This window comes from Ptychodera flava, chromosome 3 (genome assembly GCF_041260155.1).
Source record: "Ptychodera flava strain L36383 chromosome 3, AS_Pfla_20210202, whole genome shotgun sequence".
Lineage (NCBI taxonomy): Eukaryota > Metazoa > Hemichordata > Enteropneusta > Ptychoderidae > Ptychodera > Ptychodera flava.
This window is the reverse complement of record NC_091930.1, coordinates 7,700,189-7,726,718: the sequence shown is the minus strand read 5'-3', so window position 1 is coordinate 7,726,718 and position 26,530 is coordinate 7,700,189. Positions and strand designations below refer to the sequence as shown.

The 26,530-nt window shown below is 37.9% G+C and overlaps 1 protein-coding gene and 1 long non-coding RNA gene across 2 annotated transcripts; both read left to right on the top strand.

Moving 5' to 3' along the window:
* The first annotated feature begins 318 nt into the window (after window positions 1–318).
* LOC139129482 (uncharacterized) lies at window positions 319–7,666 on the top strand. The gene is made up of 3 exons (XR_011551593.1): window positions 319–420; window positions 5,628–5,859; window positions 7,426–7,666. It is a non-coding gene; the product is annotated as an uncharacterized lncRNA (long non-coding RNA).
* Window positions 7,667–22,982: 15,316 nt separating this feature from the next.
* Window positions 22,983–26,266, top strand: LOC139130314 (uncharacterized). Its single transcript, XM_070696069.1, has 4 exons — window positions 22,983–23,781; window positions 24,363–24,627; window positions 25,344–25,521; window positions 25,844–26,266. Exons 1-4 carry the CDS (start codon window positions 22,983–22,985, stop codon window positions 26,264–26,266), a joined length of 1,665 nt encoding a protein of 554 aa, XP_070552170.1.
* Window positions 26,267–26,530: the final 264 nt, after the last annotated feature.

The window sequence follows — 26,530 nt, the reverse complement described above, 5'->3', positions numbered from 1 at the left end:
ATAACTTCGTTTCCCAATCAAGCTGATCATTTAGCTGATCGTTTAAGGTCTGTCTTTCGAACGCCTTGTCATTAAGTTAATTTAAAAAGTCCGTCATGACGTATGATTCTCGGAATAACTCACTATTTGAATAAATTTTCACTTAACCTTGCTAATATCCAGCCTACAAGTCGCAATAAATTTGTGCATAAGGTGTGAGAATTCCCGCATACAGTCTTTGATAATGTAAATTGCCTTCGTCGGTCAACTCCTTTTATGACGTTAATATTTTGAAACTAAAAGCGTCGTAAATGACCTTTTTATTATTTATGTCGTCACAGGTGCGGCTCTGATCGCCAGTAGGATACTCGGAGCCTTGGCTGTCTACGCAGAGAAGATAAAGGACCTCAGACTACAATCTTCCCTTAAGAAACATGCTAAGTAGGTGATCTTAGGAAGTCAAGTTCAAACTGTCTCCAGGAAAGTAACATATTCACATAATAATATGGAATCAGATACATTAGTATCATTAATTAATTATCATCCTTGTTACTCTGATATCACTCAATATATAGTGAACACATGGGAGAGTAGCCAAAAAACGTGCTTATGTGACAAAAATTATATCACTAGGGAATGTTTGGCGAAATCTGTTAAGCTGAAATTAAAGAACTGAATCAGTGCACTGATTTTGTTGCGGCTCTGGTGAGTCTTCCTTTACTGCTATTGCAATTAACACAGTCATTATGCGCTGGACTGTATACGGAAACCAAATGTGAAGTAAATGTGCTCACGTGGTTTACAATACTTCTTTACAGGGTAATACACTTCACAGAACAATCAGATATCTGTCAGATCATTATATGTTGAAGGTTTCATTAACTTTCACACAGTACTCTCGGAGCTAAATCAGTAATTACAAAACTACATTTCATGTGCAAATGAGCTGCTCATTATTTTAAACACTGCTTCAAAGGATAATTAAATGTATATCAGATAAACATCTGTAGCATGTTTCATCAAATTTGGTGCAGGTATTTCAGAGTTATATGACTAGTTACAATACTTCATTAAAATATGTAATGAACACTTACTTAACTTGGCAATGCATAGTGCTTCACGTGACAATTTGATATTTATCAGATCAATATCTGTACCGGGTTTCACCAATTTGTTACCATATTGTAAGAGTTACATCACTAATTACTACGTTCATTAAATATGCAAATGAACCCCTGCTTTACTTAACACTACTAAATACTTCACAACACAAGCAGGCATCTGTCGGATAGCATATTTCATCCAATTTGGTGAAGTAATTAGGAGTTATATGACTAATTACAAATCTTCATTAAACATGTAAATGAACTTTTTATTAACTTGACACTTCTCAATGCTTCATGGGACAATTAATTATCTATGAGATAATTACAACACTTCATTAAATATGCAAATGAGCTGCTTTTTACCTTGACATTACTCAGTGCTTCACGCGACAATTAGGCATTTATCATGTCAATATCTGTAGCAGGTTTTGCCAAATTTTGGTGCCATAGTGTCAGAGATATATCACACATAAAAATGTCATAAAATGCTAATGAACGCTTAATTAATTCCAAACCACTAAATGCTTCACAATACAGTCAGATATCTGTCGGATTAGTATCTGTAGCAGATTTCATCAAATTTTGTGCAATGATTTTGGAGTTATATGGCGAATCATAAAACATTTTTGATATGCAAATGAGCTTTTTATTAACGTGACACTGCTCTGCTTCTTAGTACAATTAGATATCTATCAGATCAATATTTGTATGTGACACCAAAATTTGTTATATGAGTTTCAGAGTTATATCACTCATTACAAAAGTTTCTTACATATGCAAATAAGCAGAATTTGACTTGACACTCAAAGTATCATCATAATTTTCTAAGATTGTCATCAGTAAAAAGATTCATGAAATTGTATGCAGCATATCTTGACAACACTGTCATTACTGTCTACACAGGATACAATTATATGAAACAAAGGTCGTTTCATAATTTCATTAATATTCAAGCAACACTAACGATATTCTAACCATTTCTTGCCATTAGCATATGGTACCTGTCTACTAAATCTGATTTAAATCCGTTGTGGCGTTTTTGAGTTATCGTGTAAACAGACAGACAGATACATACACACACACTGTCACACACAGATACACACACACCGACAGACAGACAGACATCATTACGCCATTAGCTCATACGTGTGAACACGTGAGCTAAAATGAAAACATGTGACAGTATTCTCCCTCTACACACTATTTCCCATAATTGGCATGATTGACATTGATAACACAACCGTGGCCTCTTTACAGTTGACAAAGCCAACTTGATGCAGTCAGAAATTCTGCTTGTATTAAAACAAACCGTGCCAAGGGTTGTAATGAGAGCTAATGATTGGCACCCAGCGTTAAATTTGAGACAAAAGATACCCACTTCCGTCCATTAAAGCCCTTACCGATAATTAGTTTATTAAGGCAGCATACGTTTATGACATCACTGCCATAGCATCAGGCAAACTTGTGTGTCCCATTGCAGATAGTGTGTCTTGGGGAGTTCAAATAATCAAGACTTCCACATTGACTAGTCCATGATAATGTTACATAGTATCTCAATTTTGTACACAGGGTGCCAATCACAAACATTCATTTACAACCAAAGATAGAGCTAGTTTTGCCTTTGCTTAATCAACAGCAAAGTGACCACGAGTGTAATATTCGATAATCGCAGCATTAACTACTAGTATTATTACAATACAAAAATTTGTATGTCCCTAATTGTGAATCAGGTTGGTTATTAGCTCACGTGTGTAAACACGTTGGCTATTGTCATAGCGATGTCTGTCTGTCTGTCCGTGTGTGTGTGTGTGTGTGTGTGTGTTAGTGTGTGTGTGTGTCTGTCTGTCTGTTTACACGATAACTCAAAAACGCCTGAACGGATTCAAGTCAGATTTGGTACACAGGTACCATATGCTACTTGCAAGAACTGATTAGATTTTGGTTAGTGTGGCTTGCATATTAATGAAGTTATGCAATATCGTTTTTTTCCGTACAATGGTTTCCCTATGGAGACGGTAATGACAGTGCAGACATATATCAAGAAATACTGCGCAAAATTTCATGAAACTTTTCACAGATGACAATCTAAGAACATTTTGATGATACTGTGAGTGTCATGTCAATTATCTTCTCATTTGCATATTTAATGAACTTTTGTTATTAGTGAGATAACTCTGAAATTCCTGCACCAAACTTGATGATACTGGCAACAAATATTGATCTGATATATATCTAATTATACTTAGAAGCATTAAGCAGTGTCAAGTTAATAAATAGCTCATTTGCATATTTTATGAAGGTTTGTAATTAGTCATATAACTCCGATATAACTTCACCAAATGTGATGAAATCTGCTGCAGATACTGATCCGACTGATATCTAACTGTAGTGTAAAGCATTTAGTAGTGTGAAATTAATTAAGGGTTCATTTGCATATTTAATGAACTTTGTAATTAGGTATATAACTCTGAAATTACGGCACCAAAGTCAGTGAAATTGGGTACAGATATTGTTTTGATAAATATCTAATTGTACTGAGAAGCATTTGGCAATGTCAAGTTAACAAATAGGTCATTTGCATATTTTATGAAGTTTTGTAATTAGTGATATAACTCCAAAATAACTGCACCAAATGTGATGAAATCTGCTGCAGATACTGATCCGACAGATATCTAATTGTGGTGTAGAGCATATAGTTGTGTGAAGTTAATTAAGGGTTCATTTGCATATTTAATGAACTTTGTAATTAGTGATATTACTCCAAAATTACAGCGTTAAATTTGATGAAACTTGCTACAGATGTTGATCTGATAAATATCCAATTGTACTGAGAAGCATTTAGCAGTGTCAAGTTAATAATTAGCTCATTTGCATATTTCATGAAGTCTTATAATTAGTCATATAACTCCGAAATAACTGCATCAAATGTGATGAAAACTGCTGCACATACTGTTACGACATCTAACTGTATTGTAAAGCATTTATAGTGTAAAATTAATAAAGGGTTCATTTGCATATTTAATACACTTTGTAATTAGGTATATAACTCTGAAATTTCAGCATCAAAGTTTTGTGAAACTTGCTACAGATATTGATTTATTAATATGTAATTGTGCTATGAATCATTGAACAGTGTCAAGTTAATTTAGTGTTTGTTAGCATCTCTAATGAACTATGTAATTAGTGACATTACTCTAAAATTACAGCATAAAATTAAATAAAACGTGCTACAAATGTTGATCTGATGGATATCTAATTGTCCCATAAAGCATTGAGCAGTGCCAAGTTAATTAACAGCTCATTTGCATATTAAATAAAGTTTTGTAATTAGTGATTAAACTCTGAGAGTACTGTGCGAAGTTGAAAAAAACCTGCTACATATAGTGATAACATATATCTCATTGTTCTGTGAAGCGTACTACTATTAATGAATCTGTTGTAAAACACGTGAGCATATTCAGTTCATATCTGGTTTTATTTTTGTTTTCATTTTGTTGTGCAAATTATTTAAAAATCTATCCGTTACTTTACATCTTGTAGGGACATTATCATGAATGAGTGTCAGGTGTCTTATTATATGAACATCAAAATTTGAACATGACGCAAAATTCAATGAATTATGAGTATCGTGGATAAAATGTGATCAGATACCATAAGGCAAAAACTGCAAACACTTCGTAGAAGCGCAGAGTTTTTTTTGCAAAAAGTCCTCTTACGTAAAGACAATGTATTAACACACGCACATAAATGACACAATGATGTAAGGAAAGACTGTAATATAAAATATCCTGTTCAATGTTTTATTAGTTAAAGCTCCATTGTGAATTGAAACATCATATTATTTAATGAGACTACTGAACGGCACATATACCATATCTCATTGAATGAGACAAGCACATATTCTATAGCTCATTCAATGAGGTTAGAACATTAACTGTACCACGTTTAATGAGATGAGCATATATAGACATAATCTCATTCAATAAGAGTGATATATACCATATGTCGTCCTATTAGACTGTTGTGTATAGCACTTATCATCTCATTTAAGAGACCATTGTAGTGGAGATACTGCATTCACAATTCCACACGCTAAAAGAGGAAGGAAAATAAAAAAAAATGTCTAACATTGCCAGTATTTTGCCAGATGCCAAAGGTGTCGAATTGGATGCTCAAATAATTAGGACGACTTTCGGTAGCTATGGACGGTAGATCGTGAAAGACCCTGCGAACGAGTGATTGACTTCACTATTTTTGACGATTTATGGAATTGTTCTCTGTGTTAATAATCTTTAGTTTCGATGAAAGTATTGGTTTCTCCCGGGTATGATTTATTTGATTTATTCTCCACCAACAAGTACGTTTACAGTGACATTGGGCGTTTTTGTCAGATAAACGCATGTTGTGTAATATTCTTGCCTTATGACGATGAAGATAAGTATGAGTGAATACAGTTAAATTGACTAAATTTAATGAAATCATAAAGAGTTTTTTTATATTTCTTTCCCTAAAAATCTTTGATTTTCTGTTTAATTTTATTAGAGAGTTTGAAGATTTGGCCATTCACTTATTAGAGAGTTGTTACGAGGATAACGCAAAGAGGTCTGAGATGATATTGGTGCGCACTCTGCCTGCATGGGGGGAGACGACATGCTTGTCCATTGCATATTCGGCGAAACTTATGAATTTTATGAAATGTGATTGTTGCCAGAGGAAAGTTTATGACGTCTGGATGGGTAACTTGTCGATATATTCATGGAAACAGTGGTTGAAAGTACGTATTTTTTCATTGCAATTTAGTTGATTACATACATTGTTAGTCGTTTTAATCCAATCAAAAGAAAATGTATTCCTCAATTTACCACTACATTAAGCACTTTTGATAAACCAATGGCAAGCAAGTGATACGGCAGCCAAAGAGATTCAATTAATCACTTTTTGAAAGAGAGAGAGAGAGAGAGAGGGAGAGAAGAGAGAGAGAGAGAGAGAGAGAGAGCGAGAGAGAGAGAGAGAGAGAGAGAGGGAACGTAGGAACTTGTAGTTGTCACTGTACTTTACAGGCTGATTCATCCGCTATGCAATCATTAGGAGTGAGGGTTTGACCGGAATGCGGCTGTTTTTATGTGTAGTAGGTGGGTATTCATCTGCGCATAAGCGGTTGCGGCCAATGAAAGGTCAGTTGTTAATCAGGTGAAACAGCCTGTAGAGTGACAACTACAAGTCCCTACATTCAGGAAGTGATATATATATATATATATATATATATATATATATATATATATATATATATATATATATATATATATATATATATATATATATATATATATATATATATATATATATATATTATTATTATTATTATTAATTCTTTATTTCGGACAATATATATATATATATATATATATATATATATATATATATATATATATATATATGAGATTACAGTGCTCAATGCAAAGCAGAGCGTTATAAATATATATATATATATATATATATATATATATATATATATATATATATTATATATATATATATATAATATATATATATATATATATATATATATATATATATATATATATATATCCCGCAACTAGGGATAATTAATGCAAGTGAACGCAGACACTTGCGATCATTCATGTGGAGAATATACCTTAGGTCTGAGAGGAAACAGAATAGGTTAGGTATGTAAATCCTGAAACTCTGCCAATGAACGTTGTTTTTATGAGCAATTGAATTAGCCCAAGATTGAACATTAAGAAATATAATGAAAACGCAATAAAAAACAAGAGAGCATCAAAAAGAAGATCAATACAAACATGAGTTACAGTTAAAAAAAATCAAATGGGATGCAGAATGAAAATCGTAATGACAATCGAAAATACAGCGATTTTAATGTTAAAAGCAAACATAAAATAGATTCCAAACGACAGTGTGTTTATTTATGAAATTAAAACAGAAGTTTAAATTGATGTCAAAACGACAACGAATTAACTTTGCAAAAGAAAGTGAATTTCACTATAAAAAATATACCAAATGGAAAAGTCTTGATTGAAAAATTGAATTAAATCATGAAAACAAAAAAAAGTATCAGAGAATTAATATACAATTTCTTCGTTTCCTTTGTTGCTGAAAGACGTCCTTGAGTCAATACCAATATTAGCCTTTCGCTATTCGACGAAATGACCCGAAATTTTAAGAAACTTTGTTCGTTCATGATAGATTTGAAGGTGTCGAATTTGAGCATCACAATACGAAATGTATTGAATACGACTTTTCAATTGGTACAGATTTATATATTTGCATTGATATAACTGTTTCGGTCTCTTTAATACAGTTTTTCGTTGGAATTATTTTACCTATTTTTCCACTGATGTCGTTCCGTGGCAGAAAAGGAAGAGAAGACTCTGTCATCCGAAAACGAAGAGCTTTGCAAACTACTTTTTGCGATGTGGATATAATTATCGTGATATTGAATTGAAGATTTGCGATCAGGTTTTGGTAAAAAAGACGTGACCTTCTGGGAGGGAATGAGATATTTCTACACAGCACCAATCACCAAATTTGTATATAGCTTGGTAAGAACATGTAAAATAGGCCTAGGATTGAACATCCTTTCCTTAAAGGAGAGGGTGTTGTCGCAACTCTACTCAAAGGTTGCCAGGGACCCCTACGACCAATGTAAACACTGTATATAGTGTACTTTGGTGATTGATGAATGTTAAAAGATGTTTGTTAACAATGAATATCGTAAAAAGTAAATTAATGTTGCTAACTATCATCTAGATACCATGCATGAAATATACTGTTTGTAACAAGAAAGTCGCATACGCGCAGTTCCGGCGACACTCTCCCTTAATATAGTTTCATATTTTTTTATAAACTGCGTGTATTTACGGCATCCCCAAGAGATATGTTGAAATACAACAAATAGTTTTCAAAGCACACTGCATCAGACAAGTATGCAAAGGTGTCAATGAATGAATATCTTACGGCATTCTGTTCTTAGGCATACAATTATTTTAAAAAAAAATTCCATATACCAATATCAAAGTCGAAAAAACTTTGTTGTCCCATAATAAGGTAAATTCCTGAAAATTAAATTCTATTCTTCGGTGCGGCTCCATGTTTGATAAGGTTTGGTACCTAATACTGTTGGTACTGTATGCCATCTTCCTATTGACCGATTTGAGACCAAGTGAAGAAGCAGTGTACCGAGTATAATCGAATTGATTGTTATTTCCTGGATCTGTACTTTGGTTGTTGAAGAAGTCAGACAGGTTAGTGTACGGTTTCTGCATAATATTCATATGCTATACAATTTATCTTAAGGGCGTGTTACAGGACGTGTAGGACCAAGATTTCAATTGATATTGAACTGCGATTCAAAAACAATTTCGTTACAAAAGTGGAATATAATGTACTAATAAAATCTAGGAAACGCTTTTAAATCTTGATGAAGTAATCACTCCAGAACAAAGTTACCGTGTAACACGTTTACCTTTCTTTGCCCTGAATAAAATTTTATCAAACAATTATTGAACACCATTGGAACTAATATAAGATAATGTGATTTCATATTTTTTTTAGATTTCTCAAAGTGTTAGGTGCCGGATAGTTGAATTTTGCAATAATACAAATTACTCATCTAATCAATGTGTAATATTAAAAGAGAAGAAGATGAGATTATATTTGTATATTAAATCGGCATTACTTCACCATCCCATTATCCCAAATTAGTTTTAATCGTGTTATTAGTAAATAATAGAATTCACCATGACAGACAATTATCGTGATAAATTTTGGTAAAATGGCGGTCTTATAAAGCTCACACTGCTTAACTTTATTCAGTGAAACATGTAGGACAATGAAAGAATTAAATCCTTGACCCTGTGTACTTGGCAAATGGCACCAAAATCACTTTCACAGCATCTCATGGAGCTGAGATATTGCCATTTACATGTTTTGCCATCCATCTTGGCGACCATCTTAAATATTTCAAAATGCCATAAAGTGACAGAGCGGCATCATACATATCATGATTCAGTAGGTTTTGAAGATACTAAAACCACCAAGAACCATGTTGGGCCGAATTTTTTGGCTTTTGTCCTCAGGCACCTGACAATAGCCGACACGAAACACAATGCACAAATCAATACACGGAAATAGTCGCCAAGCGATTGCTAGATTAGACTATACCAAAAAGCACTAAACCACACAACTCCTATTATTATTTGGTAGCATAAGTCTGGGGCAGCGTTCACTTATTTTACTCTATTACGAGCTCCTACTTTAGAACCATTGAGAAGGAACTTGCTTTAGCGTGTCAAGCGAAACTTTGTAACTAACTACTTTTTTCTGGCTTAGAACTTATTTATAGCCAACTGGATATCTAACATAAACACCCGACCAGAACACACGCCTAGAAGTCATTACAAATGCTGAGAACAGCCTCTTTATCTAACCACCTACGTTATTAGGAAAGGTATGAAAAACATTGGGCAGATCTAACATTGTATATAAACATCTGGAATAGTAGTGTTAGTGGATGTGTAATAATCCCGACCTGGCCAGTTCCTGCGTTGTGAGAAGTTGGAATGTTAATATTTTCATCCTTTTTCAAGAAAGTGGTTGCATTTACATATTGGTCTTCCAGAGATATGTGGAATGCAAAATAAGTCATGAAAACACACTCCATTATACAAATATGCAAAGGTATCGATGATAAATATCTACGATGTTCTGTTCTTAAGCACACATTGTTTTGAAAACATTAAATACACCATCACAATGTAACAGAAAACTTTGTTGTCACAATGATAAGGTAAGTTCCTGAAAGTTACATCCCACTTACCTGTGCGACCCCTTGTTCGATTCAGGCCTCACACATCATATTGCTGACATTGTTTGCCTTCTTCTTAATGACCGATTTGAGACCAAGTGAAGAATTTAACTCTCCTGGTACTATCGAATGGATTGTTGTAGCTTGGGTCGGTACTTTGATTGGTGAAGAAGTCAGACAGGTCAGTGAGTAGTTTTTGCTCGCCATTTGGATTCTATATTTTTTCTCCTTAGCCACTATAAGAATGTCTACGTGGCAAAATATTTATGAAGTTTGCAATCCGTTTCAATGGAACAAAGTTTCCAGATTAAAGTTGAACACAAATTTTTATATTTTAATCAAAGTAAAAAGCACTAGAAAGTATGGATTGGCTACAAAGCTTAGATATATTCTTAATTGATAAATTAATTCAGCAAAGTCAACGTGTGATAATCTTTCTTGTTTTGCAATTGATAAATTTGTATCGAATGAAAAACTTGCACTTGACAGTCTGAGATAAGTCATCTTTTTGCAATGTACCTTCCTGTAGAACTCAGTTTGATTATGTATCTCTTCAACAGATGTCACGCAGTTTCAAGAAATGGTTTTAGAAGTATGGAATCAATTTGATTTGTTCATGTATTCGATGTTTGCATTGTCTCTTGCATTGCGCTTTTTCCTTCCTCCAAGTGAATTTGGCGCCGCAAGAGTGATGTATACCGTGAATTTCATCGCATTTTGTCTCCGTCTTCTTCAAATGGGCTTTATTTCAAAGAAATTGGACCAAGGATAGTTATGATCACGAAAATAGTAAGCTCTATTTATATGTACACAATATGAAATTTGCGTAAAAGGGCAATGTTATATATAGTTTGAAGTGTTGAATGTTCGCTGAGAGGAAATTGCTAGTCCGTGCATAGATATTTTTGCATGTTGCAAACGATTGTTATAAAATATACTTTCAGATTAATATGGCTTGATTACCATAATTCATGTTGCAGATGGGGGATCTCTTCTTCTTCGTGTTTATGCTGGCACTTTTCGTTGTTTAGTTTCGGCATTGCTCAGGAGGCTATCTTGAATCCAAATGTTAGCCCGTCCTTTCATCTGATGCTTCAACCTTTTTACAAACCGTACTGGCAGCTATTTGGTGAGCTAGAATTGGAAGAAGATGAAGGTAAGCAACCAAATGAATTTCATCATTCCAGCTTTTGCCCATACAAATTCTGACGTGGTGGCTATCCGGTTCAGGCCCCTAGAACAGGATAACCACCACGTCAATGAATATTCAGCGTGAACGAGGGCGATAAAACTACAAAGAATGCTTTGGATAAGGCTGGCAGGAAAGCAAACAAATTATCCCCACTTTACCCCAAATTCTACACTTGGCTCTTCTAAGTATCTATCTGCACTTTCTTTTGATCAGTCCACAGTGACTGGATTTTCTGTAATTGAGAACGGCGACACCAAAACGATGTGTCTATTGTCCATTGAGTTGAAATGGATACTAGCAAACTATTAAAAGTGCATGCTATGTTGTAAAATACCAAAGTCAAAATTGGTAGTCGAAAATGAAAAGATATGCGTTGCGACACACGATAATTTCGAGTATTTTAAGCCCCACAGCCCCTCAAACCACGGCCATACATGAACATACGCCCGAAGCAGACATTATGGGGCATGTACTACATGTTAGCGACGAGTGGTACGCTTGCGATCGTGGCGATCGGTACGACGGTATGACATGTATCAATGGTCCAGTTCAAGTGACTTGAATGACTACAAAACTGATGTTTTCTCCGTTGTTATTGACAAGAGTCTGACATTCACAGACGCAGAACATTACGGCCAATGGAACATAACACTAATACAAAAACTGACCAACTCCGCCTGTTTGTAACCGCTGGCGTTCCCGGCGACAAGGATTCGCTCTGCTCATACCCGGCCCGTGCCTCGATCCAAGCTTTTTACTTAGCCGGCAATTATCTGTTTTTATCTTTATCTAAACTAAGCCTAGTATATCCATGTGAGATATATATGTGGTCCAACTTTGATGGATTGCTAGTCTCATTTCTTATATGCTGATTATTCACTATATTTAACACTTTCACCGCGGGAGGGCGCATTCTCGCGCCAACGGCCAGACTGCGGGAGGCGCGTAAACGCGCCAAGAACGTACGCGTTTATATGCGTTCGATATACGTTGGCTTTGTCTGATCTACATCATGTTTGTTGACTATTTCCTCAAGCCTAGCTGTAGCGTACGAGGTAGAGGTCAAACCTAAATGAGCATGCGCGCCAAATTTGTAAACAAATGCCGCCATACTCGGTCATTTCTCCGCCGTAATTTGTAAGGATCGTGTGATCAGTTGTTATTTTTCTGTCAAGGGGTATTTAAAAATGGCGACGCGGGCACATTTTAACACTGACTAAGCCCTTGAGCATGTTTTTCTGGACAGTGATAGTGGAATTGTCACAGATCGTGAAACTGAACTCGACGGAGATAGCGGAAGTCAAATTTCAAATAATAACTCTAATACCGAACTTGAATATGTTCCCGAACCAGTTGAGCAAAGACGGAGATTGCAAGCAAGACAGAAAGGTAGGCCAGCTGAGCATGCTGAGAGGAAAGTGCTACAAAGGGTCGGTGACCGACGTCACAAATGTCGATGGGGTATCATGTGGATGTTGTACGACATCAATCTATCAGTGACAATTACACATCGGACTAGCTACAAGTATATAAGCATATACCCTATATAATATATCTCTCTTTTGAATGTCAGATGATACCTGTTGTTCGAAGATGAACTAGTAATAAATATGCATATTACCTCCTTTATGTTGAATTTGTTTTAGAGTATGTGTTCCCCTGCTTAATTTGAGTTAATATAATGTAAGTAGAATTTTTTTAAGTGTTACGCTGAGAAATATACATTTATATATTGAAATATCAAAAAATGCAACATTTTTGAATTTTTTTGTCAAATCCAATATGGCCGCCATTATCACGTGACCTTCCAGATGAGTCACGTGACATTTTGTTCATTTTTATGATGCTCTGTCATATTGCAATACTCACTGAAAAAATTGTCCCGAATACACGTATAGTTACAAAGATACAGCTAATGCATGTAAATAAATATTTATAAGGCCATATATCCATAGAAAAGTACGCACAGGAATGCACGTATAAAAATTAATTACGCAGTGAAAGTGTTAAATCACTGAAAACAGAAAATGCTCACATGCCGGCTAGCCTGTGTAACGCCGGGAACACACGGAGGCTGTACGCAACTCACGGCTTACATCGCCGACCAACTTCAAGAATCATGTCTCAATTTCCTCCATTCTCCTCCAATAAACCCGAGACAATTTTACTGACAGTATTACACTATTATAAAATCGCCTTGTTATGAAGGACATTGTATACACTAAAGTTTTCGATTTCATAAACCAGAATTCAAATTCCTTCGTTCAGTTGACGAAGTTTGACGAAGTTTCTCTTAAAATTCAACTAACAAAACTAAAATTTTGATGATCGTTCTTTCTCATATATCGCTGTAGCAGTAGCCATAGCTCTTGTACGTTGCGACGGAAAAACTCTTTTTTCCGTTGCACGACTCTGAGTTTTCCTGTTGCAATCCACATTCGTCCGGGAAAACGAGAGCTACAGCTGAATGCCGCCGCTTCCTTGTTGAATAGGCTTTCTAGTCATATTCGTTCAGCATCAAGTACCAAAGTTGTACGACCTTGACTAAAGACCTGCTTCTTTGAGAAAGCATAGTCATGCGACACTGTGTAAAGCGCCAGTGAAAATTTCTTAATGTTTTGTCCAGAAAACTAAGGTGATTGTGCTCAGCTCACGTCTGAAGTTGTACTAAAATAGCATTTAGAACACGATAAATAGAATGTAACATTTGGTTTTGGTGTTCGTGATAAGTGGAACAGCGTTTCTGACGAATCACTAACTGAGCTTGGTTAGGCGTCAAATCTAAGATTATTTGTTATCAGTGCGTACATATTGACACACACACCAACTAACTCATTAAGCTTGTAAAAGCTCTCACAAAAAATTGAATAGGAAAACTGTCATGATTTAATGTTTCCGAACTTATATAAAGTACTTATTTTTTTTTTGCACTACTATGTATGGGAAGAGAAAGAAACAGTTCTTAATACACAATTAGAAGAGCAATCTAACAAGTAATTAGATCGCATAAAGATCAAAACCGCGCTCGTTGCTCAGAGTTTCACGTATTTCACCGATCTTCAGATGATAAGTTGATTGAATTGAATTACTGTTTTCGGCCCTTTGTTTCTCGTGATTTGTCAAGGATGAGTTGATAGTACAAGAATTAAAAGCACATCTTCACTACAGGTTCCCTCCGAGCTTATTGAGAAGAGTTGACTTATCTGCTTTGAATGTTTACAGAGTTTCAACCTGGCACGGATTGCCATCGCTTGGTAACTTTTGCAAATCCAGCTACATTTAATAGAATAGACTGTTTAATTTCATATTGCTTGTAGAACATTTCCTTTAATTTCTATCTACATTTATTTCGAATATTCTGCAATTCCCATGTTAAGATGATTGAAAGAAAAAATGTGCTTACAGTTCCTTAGTTGGAAGATATTCTTTGTCATTAGGGGATCGGCCGGCACAAACCATGTACCAAGGCTAATCCCCTGAACGCTTAAAATTTCCGCGGTACCGAAATAATGGCTTATGACTCCCAGAGAGTAAATAAACTACTGATCAAGTAGAACAAAAGATCACAATGTTTATGAATATGACATCACCCGTGATATTTGTAAAGCAATCACCGATTGACAGTCAGTTCACACTTCAAGTAAGGTATCTTTTCATATGGAAATAATTTCGAACCTACAGCGTTGTGCCGGGGAATCTTGGCATGGTTACAATCATCTGACAGCACATAAGCCTTGTAAACGATCGTTGGCTTGACAACCCCTGAAGAGCGCAATAATCTTTCGACTGGCCATTTCGAGTTTAAAGGTTTTCTTAAGGTTAATAGGGATTCGGTATTGTGTAGTCGAATTATAAAAGGGTTTGTTTTCCGTACTGCTATAACTGACATTGTCGTTACTCCCGATGACTATCGTACTTAGTACGAGGACGCCCAATGGAAAAAAAAATCAATGTACACAATCACACTTATTTTAGAGTTAGAACAAACGGAAAATGTATAGGCCTATAGAGAGGGATTTTATTATATATTTATTACACCTCACTCATTCAGCGTGCACTGCCATTGGTTAAACACGACTCACGTGACATGTAAAAGAACATGATGATGCCCTCTGCGAATGTGATGATGCCCTCTGCATTTGATATTACATGGATGACGTCATTTTACTTACTGCGCATCCATTCTGCGCCAAGCCAATTGTCGTTCGCTTGTTGTACTTTGCAGATGGCAACTTATGGCTGCAAAACGTCATGCAGAGCTGTCACCGGCACAGTTAGACGATATTTTGATGCAAGTAAACAGCAAACGAACGAAAATTGCAACAATGAATGCAATTTCTGATGCAAGAAACAAATTTGGATACGCCGCCAGTAGTAAGGGATACAGTAGGCCCTATAGCACCGTTGGGTAAGTTAGGGTTTTTTTTTGGGGGGGGGGAAGATATAGAACACTTGGGTAACTTAGGGGGTCTTTTTGAAGATACAGAGCACTGTCATGGCGACTGGTACAAATGTACGTCTCTTTGGTGATGGAAAGATCCCCTAGCCTAGTGAACATAGATATAGACCCCTTTGGAAAGATATAGACCACTTTTTGCCTGGGCTTACCTAGATCATTTTTAAAAAGATATAGATCACTTTTAAAAAGATATAGACCACTTTTAAAAAGATATAGATCACTTTTTGTCTGGGCTTAAATATCACTTTTAAAAAGATATAGATCACTTTTAAAAAAGATATAGATTACTGTCATGGCCGCCTGGTAGAAACGTACGTCTCCTAGGTGATGAAAAGACCCCTAACCTAGTGAAAATAGATGGGCTCGATCACTCTGTGCAGGAGCCTGCTGTAGTGTTTTTTGTTTTTGTTTTTCGCGGAGCAGCACAACTTCGAGTCGAACAAGAAATGTAGGAATGTGGCACGTAGGTTATTTGCTTCAGAAGTTGAAAAAATTGGGAAAGTAGCGCACTACCTGGCCCTCATTTGATGAAGATAAATCCTATGGCTGCTTTTACAGCAGGGTAGTGATGTACACCGTACGTACGACAGTCATATTGGATACGAGCTAGTCTTCCCGACTTTGCTGCAAATAACAGGGAACAATTGACATTCTTTGCAGTCAGCATGGACGATAAAATGTCAAGAGATAATGTGGTAAGTTCATTTGCTATATATTTAATTAATTTCATTTTCTTCGATCTAATATAATACATGTATTTCTTGTCCTCTGTTGATATGCTATATCGACGCGACCTGGCTTCGTCTATTAAACAAGCGGGGGGGGTGCCGGGGCATGTACATTCACGATTTCAACAGTTGTATTGATATATTATCATTCTGTAACATTCGATAAAGGAGTAGGTAGTATGAGAAATGTGAAATTTTGCCTTTAAAATGTAAACTAAAGGAGCGATGCCGTACTGTACCGCATTGTCCAGTGTACGCGGCGGTAGCGCCATGCCACGAGGCATGCAGTACAGTGCATGTTGTCCGTCAACACGTTACACTTAGCGACGAATACGAGTTTGAAGGAAGAGGTTGGAAAACAGTGTTTAATTTTTTAATAATGTTTATAATGTTTCAAGTTCATTGGATCAAATCTATCAATTTTTAAAGAGAACTGACATATCCATTACAATAGTCGATATAATAACATGCAAGCGCTGGAGTAACGCGAGTGATACTGTCCAAGTGTACTTGACTCGCAAGATAATAATACTGTTTGCATTCGATTGTCCGGTAGTGGCGTAAATCATTGAGTGAAAAATGTGATGATTTCTCAAGTATGGTACTAATTTTTATCCTCCCCTTGCCTTCGCAAAAGAACAGCAATGAATCCCTTTTATCGGCGATGATTTAGAATGAAAATTGTCATATGGAATAGTGTTTTTACTGCTTATTTTCATGGAAATAAAATGGTGAAATTTGTCGATCTGCAGTGCATGCAATGCGGTCGACCGCTGCGCTACCAAAATAACCGGCATAGGACAAAAGGTTACCTGTCAATCATCAAGGGGTCTCTGCGAAATTGTTACAATGTTTCAATTGTTCCATTCGACATCACCCAGCTGACATCGCGATCGTTCTGCAATGGGACTTATGCCGAGGTTGTTTACAACTAACTAGAAGGCCCCCATTGGGCTATCTTTCCACTTCTGCAATTCTGTGTCCATAGAAATTGTATAACCATTTCAGTCGGATTGAAAGTTAGAAGTCACTCACAATCTGCAGTATGTTCAACCCGTGAAACAGTGATAGTTTGTATTCAACACCACACCGCACACTGTCTTGGTTACACGTACACCACGGTCCCTCTACTAGAGGGGCCGATCGTGTGGTTACTTGTCCATCAATGCCTCTTAACTACCCTTAGGCTTATAAAACTGCATCGACTATAATGACAGGAAAACAAAATTAATGAAATATCACAGAAGCAGCACAGGTGTCGCTTAAAATGTTTTATTTCGGTGGTTAAACTGTTGGCGTATAACCACTCCAGTGATGTGATTCTACAGGTCATGCCATGTACTACATAACACGCTGCGCCGATGGGGCTACGCTACGGGTCCGGAGCTATTATCGATGTGCAGGCTAGGTCGAAGTCGATGTTCTGTTTTCTGTACCTTTGATGGTGCATATATGAGAAGGTCGGACCTATTTTTGAAAATTGGGTCCTGTTTCGATTCGTGATGTTAAGTTATCGCGGCGATGTTGAAACTTTACAACAGTTTCTTTTGATAGACATGCGGCACGGCACCGCGCGCAGCGAACCTGTATGATCTTGGGCTAAAAGAAAGGGGGGGACCGCTTAAAACAAGCAAAAGAAAAATAAATCTGTCCTCTTCTAATCTTTCTGCTGAGTAGAGGACACGCCCAGCAATTTTCTAAACTGCTTTAAGAAAGAAACTGGAAGCTGTGCATGGGCTACAACTGGAAGCACATACTTTGTAAACAGACGCAACGGGTCACCTACACGCGACTAGGTCAATGTCTAGCGAGGGAGAGAGACTTTGTAACAAATTTTTTGATCGACAGACACTCAGTGTACATGATCGGAAACCTTCTATGCACAAAGTCCGCGTTGTATGCTGTATCTGAGTCTATTGTTTATTATGGCGGTCGGCCGGGGCAATCGACATCGGGCGCTGTTTTGATGTCATTTCAAACGTCTCCTATCTGATCTACCGTCCGGTTATAAATGTTCACAAACTTCGTTTGTTTCTTAAAATTGAATATGTAATCCTGATAAAGTGGTAAACTGTACAATCACAATTTCTTTAACAAGTTACAATGTCAAACGTGATTTTTTTATGCAAAGTAGTAAGCAATAAGCAAACGCCTAGTTACCCAGTTTTTACTTTTGTTCTGCGTTGAGTTCAAAGTTCATTGACTTTAGCACCAAATGTAAGGTGACACTGAAGTCAGAAACACAAAGGAAATTATGCCGTGTTTTGAATGAGAGCTTGCATAGTTAAAAAGCAATTACAACTATATCACCTTGTTTATACTTCTTTTAAATTCTCAGTGTTTCAAACCTGCGTTCCTAAGGTAAAAAAAAATAAACCTATGAAAATGATGATAACTGTGAAAGTTAAAATAAAGTGACTAATCAAACCAAAAAAAAAATCTAAGAGTTGATTGTTTCACAATATTTTTTTCCCGTCAATGAACAAGAGTTTCAAGCAAATCACACCCACTGATGTAAATTGCAAGCAAATTTATATAAAACACACAACAACATTATATATACAATACTTTACATTTATATTGTGCTATTATTTGTATTCAGTATTGTTTGCTTGCTTTAAGTGTTATAGTCACCTTTACTAAATTTGAAATAATTTTTGTTATGCAGTGCCATATTTTTATTTATAATGTCGATGGATTTGTAAAGAGAAAATCACTTCACTGTATTATGTTTTTTTTTGTTTTTTGGGGGGTTTTTTGGTGTTTTTTTTTAATTTTTATCTATTACCTTCTCCACTATACTTATACAGAACCATGGGGGTTAATCACATAATCTGGTGCAGATTGAGATTTATTTTCCCATGCATTCAGCTGTTTAACTCTCCATGAATTTCATTACACTCTTCTGATAATTTATCTTCTTTTCAGGTGGCTGTTGATTCTAATCTGCTGATCGCCAAGAAATAAAGTGGATGACTAGGTTGTACACGTGAGACTTTCATCACTAGAAACTCATCCCTAGGTTGATGCCAGTGAAATAATCGTGTCTCAAGGAACGTACAGGTGACCATCTACTCCACCCCACCCCGATCTGTCCTCCTTCCAGAATACTGTATCTGTGAAACATTCAATATCAAAGTTTTTTCGTCATGGACTATCATTTCTGCAAAAATACTTGACTCATATTTGGACATATTTGAAGGATATTTTCAAAGCTTGGGAGAATAACCGTTTTGTTCGTGAGAAGATACAATCAGTGACTGTGACACAACATTTCCTTGCTTCACAACTAAAATATGATACATCAGGAAAGTAATGTGGATCCATAGTAATATTTGTATGTTCCAACGCAGTCATCGAAGTATTCACGATGGAAATTTAGGTTAAATACCTGAAAGGTACAGTAATTAATTTGCCTCTATTAGAAATTTGGAAATGTTTCAAACAGATATTTATTAAATGATGGAATTGGTCCCCATTCTACCAACACAAGTAAAGAAAAATGTTAATCCTTTTACCCTCCCGATAATTGTAGATTTTACCTGAAACGGTCCAAGATTTGTCTGTTTATTAGAGTTGTATATTTCATTCATTTTTAAATCTTGAAATGCATGTGTTAGAATTTTTGAGAAATGAAATTTGCAAATGAAAGGGATAAGAATGTACATTTTACCACACAAAACTTTAGATATTTACTTCGGAATTAAACACGACAGATCAACAGTTGATTTGTTTTTTTTGTTTGTTGTTTTTTTTGGGGGGGGGAGAGAGAGAGTCAATAATCTGTAGATCTCAACTTTCATCTGTGAAAACTTTTATATGTGAACCAAAAAAAAGTTCCTGATTAATTTTTTTGTAAAGTAATAAACTGACATCAATTTACTTTATTTTAAATGATTCAGAGGCTGGTTTGAATTTATTTGTGAGTGTTTGTGTGTAAATGTTTGTTGAGTGAGGAAGCATGTTTGTTTTGTGTATGTGTGTGTGTATGTGTGTGTGTGTGTGTGTGTGTGTCCCCTTGCCCCAAAGGCCAAAAGGCCACCTAGGAAGATTGGTCTTTGTCGATGAATGAGATCACACTTTCCCCGTTTATGGACTCCCTCCACCTTCTTGACCCTTTGAAGGCCCTCAGCCCCTCGGGCCTTATTTTTCCCTCCCTCTGTCAAGAAATGAGAACATCCTTTCTAGTATAAGCTTGTACCATTTTAGAGTAAGGCTTATTTGACGTTATGGGTCTCATTCTGCTAACACTCTTGAAGCTGATCATCAATAATCGAGATTTCTCCAATCCTATGTTCTTCCTGTATTTGTGTGTGCTGCCATACATCATCTATGATAAATTTTTCAAAAGGAAGCCAGTTTCATGTTATGAAAGCATTGATCTGAGTGGAGAGATTGACTGAAAGGACATCAACCAAAAAAATTACCCTCTCACGGTGAAGATCAAGTTGGCCAACTTGGTATACCATGCCACGAGTGCGAAAGAACTGTCCTTACCCTGGTTGTCATGCAAAACATCTCGTAAGACTGGCAAATCATCTCACACAAGTGCATAATATTGAAGATAAAGTTGAAAGACAGAGATTTTTGAAACTGGCCAGACAATCTGACACTCATCAATTGATGTGCCAGTTGATACGAATCGTTCGTCTACTGTCTGAACAACATCAATCAAGTCAATCATGGATGCAAGACTACAACATCCATTCACTGCTCTCATATGTGGACCCACACAGTCAGGCAAAACCGAATTCGTCAAACGACTGCTGAAGGAACGGGAAACTATGATTTTTCCATCTCCTGAGTGTATTGTCTGGTGCTATGGAGAATACCAACCTGCCTATACGGAACTGGCTGCTCTTATCCCTAGCATTCATTTTGTTGAAGGCATTCCTGAAGAGTTGGACAGTATGTTTTCCCCTCACCAATCCAACTTATTGATTATTGATGATCTGACATCAGAGTCTGGAAATGACAAGAGAATTACCAATCTGTTCACCAAAGGTTCTCATCATCGTAATCTCTCTGTCATGCTCATCTTACAAAATCTGTTTCATCAAGGCAGAGAGACTCGAACCATGAGTCTGAATTCACATTATCTGGTCTTGTTTAAAAATCCAAGAGACGGATCACAGATCACTCACTTAGCCAAACAGATGTACCCAGGACACACCCGTTTCATCCAAGAAGCTTTCACCGATGCCTCCCGTGAACCTTATGGTTATCTCCTCATTGACCTGAAACCCAACACACCGGAAGTCCTTCGCCTGCGCACGAACATCTTTCCAGGAGAGACTGCCTTTGTTTACGTCAGGAAAACATAAAATAGACATGATGACATGAAATGCCATCATTTCATCATGTCTCAGCGAATGAGAAAACATGCTCATTTTCTCTCTGTGTTAGCCAAGGGCAATCCAAAGCAACAGAGGGGAATCATCGAGGGAGCCAGTAACGATTTAATCCATTGCCTCTGTGAATGTTGTCTGAACATTCTTCGGGGAGTGTTCCACTGTCATCAGCTCAAAAGAAGAAATTGAGCAAATACAAACATCATCTTCGCACACTGTCAAATAAAAAGGTTTCAACATCAAAGAAGAAGAAGATACTTGTGCAAAAGGGTGGATTTCTCTCGGCCGTCCTAGGGCCTGTGTTTTCTGTGTTGGGAAGTCTCCTCTTTAAGTGAATTGTCACCATGCCCATGGAACATGCCAAGAAGATGGCACTTGTGCCACAGGAATTACTAGATACCATACAACTACAACAGAATCAAACAACAAACCCGTGACGAAGATGCTGTCCTCTCTGGATAGGGAGATGCAACAAATCTTGGAAAGAACAGACATCACCGATGATGAAAAGGCAAAACTGTACCAACAGACTCTTCAGCAGTACAGGGCTTACATTAATAAAAAGAAGGAACCTGTTAAAATCAGCATCCTCCCCTCTGAAACTTCAACAGGTACAACTACTGCCGTGTCTTCTTCAGGGTCCGCATTAGCTAAGAGCACAGAAGTGGAAGTCACTGACAAGCCAAAGCCCTTGGATAGTGTGGAGCAGGATGTTATGGAAAGTGTGCCAAAATCCCTCCGACGAAAAGCACACTTGCTCCTTCAGAAAGTGAAACAGCATGACTCTGTGGATTGGAATGAGAAAGGGGAATTAATGTACGACAGCAATCCCTTACCTGGAACTCATATAGTAGACCTCATCAACGACACCTTACGTCGGAGGAAAACCTTCACTCCTAGAGGGTGGCAACAATTTGCCCGAGTGCTGTCTGACATGAATGTACCACAAGATCTGATTGGCAACAAGGAAAGATGGAACTGGATTCAGTCTCAGCGAAAATCAAAAGGATTGTTTCAGCCAAGAGGTGATGATGATGATGAAGGAGGTGATCATGGAGTGTTTGCTGGACAATCATCCGCTAAAAAGAAAAAGATAAGGAGGGAGATACATCCTGTCATTTCAACCGTGCAAGACCACAACATCGATCATCCATGACAGGGAATTGGCTCAACTTTTAAAACATCACTCGACAATTTGATGATAGTCATTCCAAAGGAGACCTCTGTCATGGAGTGTTGTCCACATTCTCTATCTCTTGGCAATGTCCTCAAACAGGTGAGGTGCCTCTGTGCTTGCTGTTCTGGATCCATCGTCATCAAACATGAAACCTGTGACCAAATTGACGGACTTGGATCAGCACCTAAGCCAGGTGTATTACGATGCAAGTCATTCTGCAAGTTTTGGAGGAATAGCTACTGTTTACCTTGCTGCAAAAGAGAAGGGAATAAAGACCACCCGCCAGAAAGTGAGAGAATGGATGCAACATCAGGACACTTACACATTACACAAACCAGTAAGGTGGAAGTTTCCAAGGGCTAGAGTAATTGTCGGTGGAATGGATCAACAGTGGCAAGCTGATCTTGCAGACGTCAGTTCACTAGCAAAATACAATTCAGGGTTCCGATACATCCTCACCTGCATTGACATTTTATCCAAGTATGCCTGGGCCATTCCCTTGAAAGACAAACGAGGGGTCACTTTGGTGGCAGCGTTTGAACAGATTTTGAAGACTGGACGAAAACCAGAAAAACTACAAACGGATCAAGGCAAAGAATTCGTGAACCACCTATTTCAGAAATTTCTGAAGAGTGAAGACATTCAATTTTTCACCACCGGAAACAAAACGAAAGCTTCTGTGGTTGAACGTTTCAATCGTACCCTGAAAACTAAAATGTGGAAGTACTTTACCAGAAACAACACCCTAAGCTACCTATCGGTGCTTCCTCAGCTAATGCAATCTTACAACAACACTTGGCATCGCAGCATCAAGAGAAAACCAGCGTCTGTCAACAAGACCAATGAAAAAGAGGTGTGGGATACTCTGTACAGTGACTATGAACAGAAAACGGTGAAATTCAAATTCAGTGTGGGAGAACAAGTGAGAATCAGCAAAACTAAACGTATGTTCAAGAAAGGTTATCTGCCGAATTGGAAGAAGAAATCTTCACTGCATCGAAAAGGATCTTCAGTCGACCACCTCTTTACAAGCTGAAAGATTTTGATGAGGAGGACTTAGAAGGTACTTTCTATGGACAAGAGCTACAAAAAGTCATCAAGAAAGAGGACGACGTCTTCAGAGCGGAAAAAATACTCAAAACAAGAAGGAGAAAGGGCAAGGCCAAATATCTGGTCAAGTGGTATGGTTGACCATCCAAATTCAATAGTTGGGTCAGGGATCTGGCAAAACTATAAGAGGGATGACTCTGTCCGGACAGTCACAGTCTGACCCCCACTTTCATCATGGCTGAACATCCGTTTTTCATGACGCTACCGAGTAATGCATCCATGGACGTTTTCCGAAACAAACAGTGACAGGCTACACTGTGAAATTACCCAAACACATTTCTCTGTGGGGCAACTGGGAAGTGGCTTTGATTGACATACACTACCCTTTTTCTCGGTAACAATGTGGTCGAGGGCAGAAACTTGCTGGCGTACAAAATTCAAGACCATAGAAAAACACTTGTCAAAATACCTGCAGGTTACTACGATGATTTTGGAAGTATACTGACCACTCTGAGAGAGCAAGGTTTACCCGACAACGTCCAGTTGACTTTCGACCCGGTGTCTAGGAAAGTAACCGTTGATGTGAGTGACGGTACCAGCCTCTACTTTCTACCAGGTCTGGCTGAAATCATGGGATTTTATCCCGATACCATCTTGAGACAGAAGAGCGATGCACCTTTCATGTTCAGTGTTCGAAACCTCTCTTCTCTGTGTGTGTATTGCAACCTAGTGGACGACCAGTTGGTGGGAGATACCTTTGCACCCCTGTTGAGAATAGAAAATGTGGAAGGGATCCATGGACAGATGATCAACCGCACCTTCACACGCCATACTTTCTTCCCTTGAGAAACCGCGAATTTGATACGGTAGAAATCTACATAAGAGACGACATGGGTCAGAAAGTACCATTTAAAGGTGGGAAAGTGATCGTGACACTAGCCTTCAGAAAACGACGCCCTACACTATTGTAGCCTGAGCCATGCCGTATAGACGTAAAATCTATGAAAGCAATCCGGCCACATAAAAGAAGTTTTATTTGGATCAGGTGGGAAACGGAGCATCGTTCCAGGGGAGAGCCGTGCAGAGAGGACATGGCTTGGTGGTATTCTGGGAGGCCTCTTCCGTGCAGCCACACCACTGCTCAAACAAGGTGCTAAAGTGCTACGCAGAGAGTTGTTGAAAACGGTACTTGATATTGCAGATGATGAACTCAGTTGATGTTACATCAAGCACTTGGCAAAAAGACGGCTGATTGAAGCTGGGAAACAGTTGATGACAGGCAGGGGTTCAGATACTCAGTTCCCCCCGGCGGTGATATAAAACGTAAAGCACTCCAAACAAGAGTCATTTCCTCAAGCCAAGCGAAAGAGAAGATCTCCTGACATTTTGACTAACATGGCATTTCTTCATGAACACTCCTGCGAGTGTACCAAGAGTGAACTGACTTGTTCACTAGTGTGGAAGAGGGGCAATGGGAAGAAGTGCATCCCCTGACCCACAGTGTGGAATCGGGACCCATCGAATTTGTGATTTCGGGTTCAGGGGAAGACTACATCGATCTGTCCTCAACACTCCTTCTGATCAAGGCCGAGATTACGAAAGTTGATGGTACTAACCTCGGTGAAGATGCAGCAGTGGGTCCCGTCAACTTGTGGCTCCATTCACTGTTCAGCCAGGTGGATGTACACCTCAATGGCAAAATGATATCCAACCCTTCCCTACTTACCCCTACCAAGCGATGTTGGAGACCTTGTTGAATTATGGTGAGGAGGCCAAAGACACCCATATTGCTTCAGCCCTCTTCTTAAGGACGATCACTTGAAAATGGATGAAGTGAACCCCACTAAAGAAGGTGGAGAAGTGAACAAGGGACTGAAAAACTATATGCCTTCACGTCGGGCAGTCAAGTTGTCGATATGGTAGGACCCATCCTTCGGATCTCTTCTTTCATCCAAGTATCTGATGAATGGTGTTGAATTACGTCTCAAACTCAATAGAAGCAAGAATGCTCTCTCCCTTGTGAGCTCTGCAGAAAATCCAGGCTTCAAAGCTGTAGTCACCGAAGCCACACTACTGGTCAGGAAAATAAAACTCAGTCCATCAGTACAGCTGGGCCATGCAGAAGCTTTAAAGCAGGGACTGTCCAAGTATCCCTTACATCGTTGTGTGATGAAGGTTCTGTCTATTCCTGGAGGCACCATGTCCTTCAACAAAGACCACATCTTTCTGGGACAGCTACCTAAACGCGTGGTCTTGGGTCTGGTGGACAACGATGCCTTCAACGGTTCATACAAGAAAAATCCTTTCAACTTCAAACATTACGGCATGACGTCGCTGGTCCTTAATGTGGGTGGAAACAAGTTCCGAGCAAGCCCCTGAAACTGGACTTCACCAAAGCTGGTGGTCAATCATTCATCATGGCCTACTATTCCCTGTTTACAGGGACGAATAAAATAGGCAGGGATGAAGGAATCAACATCAAACGCTATGAATACGACAATGGATACACACTTTTTGCTTTCATCTCACACCGGACTTGTCTGCCTGGGCATGAACTGCAGTTCAGACAAGCTCCGCCAAATACGGTGAATTTACTCGTGTATGGTGAACTGGATAACATCATTGAAATTGACAGAGACCGCA

Excerpts from the sequence above, each read along its gene's own strand:
- LOC139130314 (XM_070696069.1), top strand. The coding sequence starts at position 22,983 with ATGAAACCTGTGACCAAATTGACGGACTTGGATCAGCACCTAAGCCAG. Across the intron at positions 23,782-24,362 it reads GAGAATCAGCAAAACTAAAC|GTTACTACGATGATTTTGGA; the intron begins GTATGTTCAAGA and ends AAATACCTGCAG. Across the intron at positions 25,522-25,843 it reads ACCTCGGTGAAGATGCAGCA|TATCTGATGAATGGTGTTGA; the intron begins GTGGGTCCCGTC and ends CTTTCATCCAAG.